At 41.9% G+C, this 10,454-nt stretch overlaps 1 protein-coding gene and 1 non-coding gene across 3 annotated transcripts; both read left to right on the top strand.

The window, feature by feature from the left end:
- Nucleotides 1-170: 170 nt before the first annotated feature.
- trnae-cuc (transfer RNA glutamic acid (anticodon CUC)) lies at nt 171-242 on the top strand. Its single transcript has one exon. It is a non-coding gene; the product is annotated as a tRNA-Glu (tRNA).
- A 1,896-nt stretch (nt 243-2,138) lies between these two features.
- Nucleotides 2,139-4,544, top strand: LOC108893236 (CAAX prenyl protease 2). 2 transcript variants are annotated; one of them, XM_018691120.2, is made up of 7 exons: nt 2,139-2,253; nt 2,607-2,690; nt 3,325-3,403; nt 3,523-3,690; nt 3,871-3,942; nt 4,076-4,138; nt 4,221-4,544. In XM_018691120.2, exons 2-7 carry the CDS (start codon nt 2,631-2,633, stop codon nt 4,439-4,441), a joined length of 663 nt encoding a protein of 220 aa, XP_018546636.1. In that variant the 5' UTR covers nt 2,139-2,253; nt 2,607-2,630; the 3' UTR covers nt 4,442-4,544. The 2 variants fall into 2 exon arrangements, with proteins under 2 accessions (XP_018546636.1, XP_018546635.1); XM_018691119.2 differs by having other exon boundaries at nt 2,139-2,280.
- The last annotated feature ends 5,910 nt before the right edge of the window (nt 4,545-10,454 follow it).

The raw sequence follows: 10,454 nt of genomic DNA, 5'->3' as shown, positions 1-10,454 counted from the left end.
TTCAAATGGTCAGCTCACCCAAAACAAGCAACAACGTCATTCCCCCAACAAACCACGAACAGATACGATTTTGGAAATATCAGCTTCGAATTTGACAAGCACGTAAAACTATCGGAGCCTCCCCTTTCGTCTCTGAATTTTACGACATCGTCGGGGCCTTTGAACACATCTCCCTGGTGGTCTAGTGGCTAGGATTCGGCGCTCTCACCGCCGCGGCCCGGGTTCGATTCCCGGTCAGGGAATAAGTGTTTTACTTCAAACGCCACTGAGCCTCTCGTTTAATCAACACTCTATTCGTGTGGTGCAGTGATGAGTCCTAACCCCGAAATAAGTTAACATTTTAGCATTTATTAATTTTTAACAGGTCTCTCATCCCAGAGTCAGTGGGTCTGTGGTTAACAAAGCTCAAAGCATTTTGTGTATCACAAACGTCTGTTGTTCATGGAACTTATTTTCTGTACTAATCCACAACCTGATGAAAAAATTCCATTGGCTTTTTGTCGAGGGAACCAGTGTGATGCTAACTTCCAGGTGGGCCTACAAAAGTACATCATTCCTGCACCACTCTGGTGGTTATTGTACATCTATGGTGTCATTTTACAGGTGATCTTCTTGTGTCCACCTCTTGCACTGTAGCTTATTTGCTATACACTTATAGCTGTATGCAAAAGTTTGGCCGACTCTGGACATATTGCATACATTGTGTTGATTTTTTTTTATTTTTGAAGGGTACATGAGTAAATACAACCCCTGCAGCAAACAGAAAACAGCTCAGCGTCATTCCATTTTTGATTAAGGAGTTTTCACTCACTCTTCTTTGCAGATCACTTCAAGTTCTGAGATATTTTAGGCTGCTTTGCACACACATGTTTAAGATCTGTCCACATAGTTCATGGTGCAGTTTGAAGTCTGTTTTGGATCATTACATTGTTAACTGACTGCAGGACATTTGCGTTCAGAATTTAAAATCCATTCTTCCCGTCAACCTAGTAGGGCGGTCCAAACATTTGCACATGCCAGTGGTTGTATTTACTTCTTTTCACTTCAGAAATCAAGAAAATACGTAATTTGCAGTGTGTGTGTGTGTGTGTTTGTGCACTCCTAGTAGAGAGTATTAGAGCTAATCAGCTTCCCTCTAATCTGAATTGACAGACTGGTCTGAGCCAATCCAAAGCATGATCAACGTGAGCTGCTGTTATTAGCCATAGCTCACCTGAGGAACCTCCTGAAACTCTGATTTCAAATCATGCTGGAACCAGAACATGGTCTCATAAGGCAGGTGGAGCATGCCCATACCAGGTGCTGGGCGTGTGTGCTGAGCTGCCTCCTGCTCGCCTGCACGTACGTCGGCAGTTTGTACGTCTGGAGAAGCAGCTTACCCAGGTATACAATTCACCAGCAGCTGTGTGACAGTGCTGGTCGACTGGGCTATTAAAACTGCTTTCTGTATGTGTGTGTGTGTGTGTGTGTGCAGGGACCATCCTAGTGTGATAAAACATCGCTGTGCCAGTGTGCTGCTGGTCTCTGCACTGTCACCTGCAGCAGTGAAGGCGTGGATACACTGGGCTGATATCAGGGTGAGTACACAGGAACAAAAATTCAGCATCTGCCTCACAGTATGTCGTTTCACTTCTCCAGTTTCACACTTAATGATCTGAGCTGCAGGGATGAGCCCAGTTTGTGTTACAGTAGGAATCAGTGGTGGAATATAACTAAGTACATTTACTCAAGTACCGTGCTTAAGTACAGATTTGAGACACTTAATTTAATTCAACTAACAGAATAGAGCAACAAAGTACAACATGGACAATCAGGCTGATAATAGATTGTAAATATATATGAAGAATATAAAGAACGCCAGATGCTGCCAAACACTATATACACTGTGTATTACTGTATGTCATGATTTCTATCTCAGCCTATTTTTGCCGTCCTGCCCGTGTCTCCTGCCGCCCTCCAGATGTCCTCGGACTTTTCTCCTTGACTCAGTCACCTGACTCCCCACACTCACCTGCTCACCTCTCTCTCATTCCCCAGTCAGCCAGTCCTGACTCCCACACCCACCTCACCTGTTTCCCATTCTCTAATCAGCACATAGTGCATATATACCGGCCGTCTTTCCCCTGTCATTAGCCAGAGTGTTGTGTCATTCTTGTTTTGTGTGTTGCTGTGTTTCTTGCTATCCTGTGACCTGTTTTATAGCTGTTTTCTTTCCTCAGTTATCACCATCTACTCTGACAAAATGACTGAAGTGTCAGTGCATGGTGTCTGTCTGCACAGGTGTAATTAATGACATTTAACACAGCAGGGTTTGGTGTTTTGCTTGCTGGCTCACTGGAAAGCCTTAATGAGATCCTTAGACTGCATTACCTTTAGCTAGGTGTACCAAATAACTGGGAGCTTAGTGTAGACAAACTAATTTCCATGTCCAGTATAATGTATGTGTGATCTATACCAAAAGATTATTAAAAATTCAACAGTATTAGCACAGCAGAGCTAGAGACATTAAATGTAGCTCAGTTAATCATGCTCACATTGTAAACAGTCACACTCTTCTACCATTAGGGTAAAGGCTCTGTTCATAAAGGTACATTTTGCTCTTCCAGGTCGATGTGTCTGTGTGGGAGTTGATGGGACTTCGTAGGGAGGGTTTTGTTCCTGCACTCATTTTGCCACTGCTGCTAACCATGGTGAGTCAAAGTCTCCACCCAGACCAAACCTTCAAGAAAAAGATTGTTTTTATTGCTACCAGGCACTTGTAACAAATGTTTTCCTTGTTAACATGCCAAGAATTCGACTCTACACAACCTGAGCCCTTGCTTTTTGAAGCTCATGACATATCTTGGCTCATTTTACTCCACAGAGTTGTTGTTGTTGATATACGTCAGGATCTAAAGAAAAAACAAACAGAATAAAAAACATGACTTTAACAGTTTTTACTGCCATATTTTCTTTCACCTGACAGACCTTAAGTCAACCTGAGAAGCTATAGGGTAAAATTACTTGGATGAATGTGGTCAGAAAGGAAGATGCCGCTGCTAAACCGTTTTATGCAGCTTCAAACGGTGCCCTGTGGATCCCGTTTCCCTCTCAGAGCATTTTATTTATGCTGCACCCAGGCAGTTTTGACATTTCAGGGATACAATTCCCATTTCATTACAGCACTTTACAACCTCCCTTAAATCTCTGCATTTTGCAGTGATATCCCATAAGTATGTTTAAACCATACACGTGTGCCCTGTTGTTTTTAGACCCTCCTCTTAAATCCCTTTTTATATACTTCCACTGGATGTTATAAACAACTTCCTTTATTGTAAACATCAGGTTTTTTATCTTGGTCCCCTGATTCATTCTGCAATGGACAACCCTGATGGCTTCACTGTGGAGCTGCAGTCTGCACTGGGTGAGTTAATATGTACACACACTAAAATTTTATGTTGAATCAAGCGGAAGTTGTGGAGTTTTACATGTGTGCTTATTTGATGTATATGTCATAATAAAGCCTTGACTTAATTCTCCCAGATGTTCAGTCGTGGAGGTTGTGTATAGAGGATGTAGTGTGGCTCAGGAACCAGGTGGTGGCGCCAGTGACGGAGGAGCTGGTGTTCAGAGGAGCCATGCTGCCCATGCTGGTGCCCTGCACAGGACCCACAGCTGCCATCTTTACAGCCCCACTGTTCTTTGGTGTTGGTATGGCAACCAGATTTTCAGGCTGTAAACAATTTATGTTTACAGTCTGTTTTTAGCTCTTTTAAGCAATTATAAAATACATGAATTAACTTTATACATGTGTCTTTGGAATGATTTAAACTTCTTTTTGTAAACTTTATTTTAACCACAATTTAAAGCTTTTGTACTGTGTTATCCCAGCTCATTTTCACCATATCATAGAGCAACGGCAACTTCACAAGGATAGTATGAGAGTCATTCTTCTGGTGGCAGGTCAGTTGGTTTACAAACCTCTCTTCAAGTAATGCAAATGGAAATAATGTGCAGTGTTACCATCAATCATATTGGTTTTTTAGAGGAAGATCATAAATGTGACTTATTTGTTCTTTATGCTGTTCTGTTGCAGGAATGCAGTTCTTGTACACAACTGTGTTTGGTGCCTATACTGCCTTCATATTCATGAGAACTGGTGAGATGTGGAGTTTACAGAACATTTACTTGCTGTTCACCCACAGTGCACGCCCCATTAAATCTCCTGTCTCTTTCTATAGGTCACGTTGTGGGTCCGGTTTTGTGCCATTCTTTCTGTAACAGCCAGGGCCTCCCTGACATCAGCTCTGCCCTCCAACACCCTCAAAGCACAGCTCTGCTCTTCTCATATCTGATGGGAGCCCTGCTGTTCCTGGTGCTGCTCTTCCCACTGACTGACCCCTTCTTCTACGGTGCCATTCCCATCTGCAGCTTGGCTCCCACTCCTGCGTCTGTATGCTAGATTAAATTAAATGAAATACACTCCTGCTCTTAAAACTGTGGCTTTTTTATATTCTGTATTTCATTTTGTATTAGGTTTTCAAATAAAGTATTTTTATAAAGAGTGTGAGCGTCTGTGCATGAAAAGAGAAACGATTCTAGCAGTTCAGACATTTCCTGCATGGTTGAAAATATTTCCTACTGTATTGAAACTCAACACCAGTACAACTTTCCCTGGCTGAGAAGGAGAAAGAGCTGTGTGTCAGAGAAAAACAGATGAACTGTGAGAGCGAATGAGTGAAAATGGAAGGTGGTGGAGGAGACAGCAGCAGAGAGAGACACATGCAGACAGAGAGAGACAGACAGACACACAGATGCTGTGGCCAACAAACACACAAAAGGAACCAAAGTGGAGAGAGACAGCCATGTCAAGTCACATCGTGAGGACAAATAAGGCCATGAAAATCAGACTTCTACTGAGGATAGTGAGAGAAAATGGTTACAGCCAGAGACAACAAGAGCCTTGCCAACAGAGAAGAGAGAAGAGAAGAGTGCACTAAAGGAGGAAAGGAAAAAGGGGAAAATATTAAAGGAGAAAAAAAGGGGGAGGATGGGGGAAACGTTAGTGTCTCCAAGGAAATTGAGAATTTGGGGGAGTAGAAATGAGGGGAGAAGGGGAGAGGAGAGGAGAGGTTGTTCAGGGTCAGTGGAAGTGGTGAAGGGTTAGAACTGAGAGGTGAAAGGTTGTTCCGGTTAAGATTTATGAGACACATTGACAAGTTATTTATAAAAATTAAATTCATATATACTTCTGCAGATGCTCACAAAACTAGATCATATTTCACTGCATTTGGTTCACCAAGACATTATGCATATTTCTGTGTCTGGTCTTGGTATTTTAGTATTTTGTCTGCTCTGAAACTCTCTCTGGTCACGAGATAAATAAATTTTAATTTCCAGCTGTATCTTAAATAGCTGGAATTTTTGGGGAAATACACATATTTGCTTTCTTGCTCAGAGTACGATGAGATTCTAGATAGCACTCTCATGTCTGTCTGCTAGTTTGCAGCTTAGCTTAGCATAAAGTCTGGAAACAGGGGAAACAGCTTGTCAGGCCCTGTCCAAAGGCAACAAAAATCTGTCTACACATTATATGTTGTTTATTTGATACAGACAAAAATCAAAACATAGAAACAATGATGTGCCAGACTTTTTTTGGACAACAGCAGAGACTCTGAGAAGTGTCTATTAGGAACTTTAGTAGGAGTAGGAACACCATTCAAATAGAGGTACAGCCTCCCTCTACTCTCAAAAGAGCCTAATTTTTCTCACAGCAGGATGTTACCATGATTGCATCACATAATTTCGGCACATTTGTCAGCTGCACACTCATGCTGCCAACCTCCAAGTCTGCCACGTACACTGAACTCATTGTCATGGTCATGGGACCAGTTTGAGAAGACATTTGCCTTGTGACATGGTGCATTATCATGCTGGAAGTATCCATTAGGAGACAGTAAACTGTGGTCATTAAATGGATGCACATGGTGAGCAACAATACTAAGATGGGCTGTAGCGTTCAAATGATGACTGATTGGTATTAAGGGGCCCAAAGCGTGCCAAGGCCACATTCCTTACACCATTACACCACCTCCACCAGCCTGGACTGTTGACACAAGGCAGGTTGGGTCCATAGATTCATGCTGTTGATGCCAAACTCTAACTCCACCACCTGCATACCTCAGCAGGAATCAATACTCATCAGAGCAGCCTACGTTTTTTTTTCCATCCTTCAACTGTCCCACTTTGCAGACTCATATTTCTGTTCTTGGCTGACAGGAGTGGGACCTGACGTGGTCCTCAGCTGTTGTAGCCTATCCGCCATTCTCCTCTGACCTCTCTCATCAACAAGGCATTTCCATCTGCAGACCTGCTGCTCACTGGATGCTTTTAGTTTTTTGCACCAGTAAACTCTAGAGAGTGTTGTGTGTGAAAATCCCAGAAGATCAGCAGTTTTTAGAAATACTCAAACCAGCCTGTCTGGCACCAACAATCACGCCACGTTTAGAGTCACTGAGATCACATATTTTTCTCATTTTGATGGTTGTTGTTGCTGAAGCTCCCGTGCGGTATCTGCACTGCTGCCACGTGATTGGTCGATAGGATAATTGCATGAGTAAGCAGGCATGCAGGTGTTCTTCATGAAATGTGTTATCAAATATAATGTGATATACTGTAACATATTAATTAGTGAGATTTAGTGAGCCAGGACAGCTGTTTTCCCCTGTTTTCCAGTCAAGCGAATGGGTGCTGGCAGTAGTTTCATTTTTACCGTAAAGACATGGGAGTATCAATCCTTCTGTCTGACAAGACATCAAAAGAACATATTTCCCAGAGCTATTTGTTTAACTTGAACTTTATCTATCTACAAGTATGGTCTGGAGTTTTCTGTGTGTCTGAGCAGTGAGTGTGCAACAGCACTGACTCCCCATTACTTTCAGTACCAACTAACATCTGGTGACAAACTCAAATTTATCGTCAGCTCAGCTCTGCAAAAAGGATAGGTTTAGAGGGATTAAGGGACATATTTTTCAAATCTTTATTTATTCAAGGAGAGACTGCTGATTTCTCATCACACTCCCTTTCTGCTTCGCTTTCATATATTTCAACTCAGTCATACTTGGATCCTTGCCAGCGCAACAAAGACCTCAGCTTCTGGCCGCTGAAAGTTTGGGGATTTGGGGGGGGCTTTGCTGCTCTGGATCAACTTGACAGCAGTTTTTGCAAGAAGCAACTGTATTACCTATTTACCTCCTTGGTGTTATTTCCCTGAGAATTACACTGAGATTTAAAAAAAATCCCAACAGCCTCCGATTTGGCCGCTGCTTTCTGAGACTTTAAGGTGGCCGCTGCCTGCCTCACAGTTGGGAATGTGAAATGAAGACAGCAGAACAATAGGGAGAAGAGAAAGAGAGGCTGTAATTTGACTTCCCTGCACGTGACTGGTCTGCAGAAGTTTTTAGCTGCGTGGTGAGGGAATAATTAACCTTCCTTTGCTGATGCTGAGTCAGGCAGTTCACTGTTTCTTGAGTGAAAATTGAGACCAGGTCACATGAGGGATGTGGATATGGGGTAGAGAATGAGTAGTTTAAATAGGAGAGGACCAGGTAGAATGAGAGGAAATGGTGCAGGTCCAACACACATCAGATGCCTTTCTGTCTCTGTTACTCTGTTGAGGCCTTTGTGTCCTGTCCCTTTCTTGCAGATCCTTTCTTCTCACTGCTAATGCATTTACCATTACACGTGCACACACACACACACAAATACACAAATGGCTCCCTCTTTGGAGAAATATGAGTGTATCATGAAAGACACTACAAAGAAGTGTAAGATGTCTGTGTGCAACTGTGTGTGTATGTGCATGGCTGTGTCTATGGAAAAGCTGAGCCTATCATCTGGTAAAGGAATAATCTGTCAGGAATTATCCTCTCCCACCGCTGTCCCTCTCTCCATCTCTCTTTCTGCCTCTCAGCACTTTCTTAAACCTTAACTACCAGAGTTTCTGTTTGTCTGAGGTTTGTTTATCCATGTGCGATTCTTTGAGCCGATCCAGTCGATCATACGTTATTGTCACTCGAGCCTTTGCTAGTCATGTTGCTTTTTTTTTTTTTTAATTTTCTCCAAGCCTTAAAAATGTTTTTGGACAGCTCAGGCTTAGTCACTGAAGTTTCCATCTGCGGCCATGTTTGTTTTAAACTTGTCATATGACTCCTTACTGGAAATTCAGTAGCAGCTGTTCACACAACGGCATTCGTCTTCTCCTTTTCCATTTTTTACCCGATTAAAGAATGTCATGCAAGCACTCTTGCTAATGAGGATCCCTTACATCTTGTTTTTCAGGTATGAAAGTGAATGAAGAAACTCATCACACTTCCCAAATCCTTACACATGCACAGAGGGCTGCTGTTCCACAATCTGATAATCTGTATTTGTACTGGGCAGCTCCCAGGTGTGAGCATGCGTGAAAAGGAGCATCAAAGTAGAAGAAAATGGCCGAGGAGCAATGCTCAGCAACCTATAAGATGGTCAAATAGAGGCTGACAGATCTAACTTGCAAACAGAAATCTTAGCTATTTAGGCGTAGCTGTGATGCATGGTTACCAACAAGCTTACATCTACTTCTAAAAGTGTCCAAACATTTTTAGTTGATGGCTTCAGTAACTGTAGACTTCAACTGGCAGGGGTTTATTCTCTCTGGATTGAACAATTGGACAGCGACCCCAGTCTGCTCAGATGTTTGCGGTGAAGATTTGTTGACAGTCTGGGTGTGGAAGGAGGGCATTCATGTCTGCTATGAAAAACGAAACATATGGACCTTGTAGAAGAAGTGGATAAAAGTATCGTCTTTTTCCTCCACTCCACAGAAATCACCAGGAATGCCTACACTCCATTATTTAACCACAAGGCCGCAGCTAATTGCTTCAGTGTGTGTGTGTGTGTGTGTGCGTGTGTGTGTGTGTGTGTGTGTGTGTGTGACATAAGACACCAGTGGTTGGGAAAAATGAACAACTGACGTGTCCTGCTGTATTCGATATGGCAGAAATGGTTCAATGGGCCCGGAGAGTGTGAGTCTGTACTCAACTGACCCAAGACAACAAGGAAATGACAGTGTAGTTTCCTTGACATCAGTGGGGAAGTTTGGTGACCTCGGGGACCTGCAGGAGTCCTACTTATTAAAGAGAAGACAAAAAAGCTTTCTTTCAATTATAAGCAGAGATGATGCTTGTAAAATGAATTACTCTCCAGACTGTTTGTGCTTTAGTGAGTTAGCCTATTTATATCCACAAACTCACATGAAACACAATTAAAGAACAGAAATATATTTAACTTATATGAAACTGTGAAGTATTGTGTTACATGTATATTTTGTGGAATATATGAAATAGCACAGTTAACTGCAGTTAACTTTTTTAAATACTGTAAACATATTTCCATGTATTTTCCACACATTTGTTTAAGTTACAAAAACATTTGAGGCTTGCTATATCTGCTGCATTTAGTAACAAATCTATGCACAAAAATTATAATAAACACAAGGCTAAGGTGCAAAAAAAAACACCAAGTAAAGAGTTTTATTGCAGTCTGATCTGTGGGGTGTCAAGGGCACCTCGGTAGTTGCAGTGTCAGGGAGGCGCAGGCGCTTCTCTTTCAGTTTCCCCACCCAGATTTGTCTTGTTGGTCTGATGATCAAACAATGACCTTCTTGGTCCAGTGTATTTCACCTTAAAGTTTTTAGTCCTTCCTCAGGGCAAATGTTTGATAAATCAGGATGAAGGTTAAGTTTCTGAAAGCCTGGTTTTGTCATTAAATACCCACAGTGGTCCTGAGTGTGCAGAACCTTTTCTCCACAGTATCCTGACATGTGAGACATATACTTTCCATATATTAAAAAAAAAAAAAAAAAAAAAAAAAAAAAAAAACAGTAGCACCACTTCATTTGAGTCTGAAATATGTCAGCAACTACTATGTGGATTGTCATAACATTTTGTACAGACATTCATGTCACCCAGAGGATCAAATCTACTGACTTTGGTAATCTGCTGACTTTTCCACATGACACTGATGTTGTTGGTTTTTGGTAAAATATCTTAACATTCTTTGGATGCCAAGAGGATGAATTCTCTAATGACTTTGATGATCCCTTGAGTTTTCATCCAGCGCAGTAGGTCAAAGTTCTCAGTTATCCAGTGAAAGATCTCAGCATTCACAAGATACTGCACAAATTTTGGCATTCATGGTCCCCAGGGGATACATCCTATTGACTTTGGAGATCCATCTTTTAGTGTTTTGTCTGACAAGTAACTTTGCCCAACCAACTGTCCAACATTCAACCAACATCATACAAACACTGACGAGGCAAGGTTTGTTTTTTTGTTCTCTTTTTCCATCCTTCTCTGCCTCTTTTCTTGTGTACATACGAGTAAAACACTGAATACTATCCAGGAAAAACTGTCTGTATGTTCACTGTTATCCCC

Source organism: Lates calcarifer, linkage group LG20 (genome assembly GCF_001640805.2).
Source record: "Lates calcarifer isolate ASB-BC8 linkage group LG20, TLL_Latcal_v3, whole genome shotgun sequence".
NCBI lineage: Eukaryota > Metazoa > Chordata > Actinopteri > Centropomidae > Lates > Lates calcarifer.
Note: the sequence above shows the minus strand (reverse complement) of the source record. Positions and strands in the feature narration are given on the sequence as shown.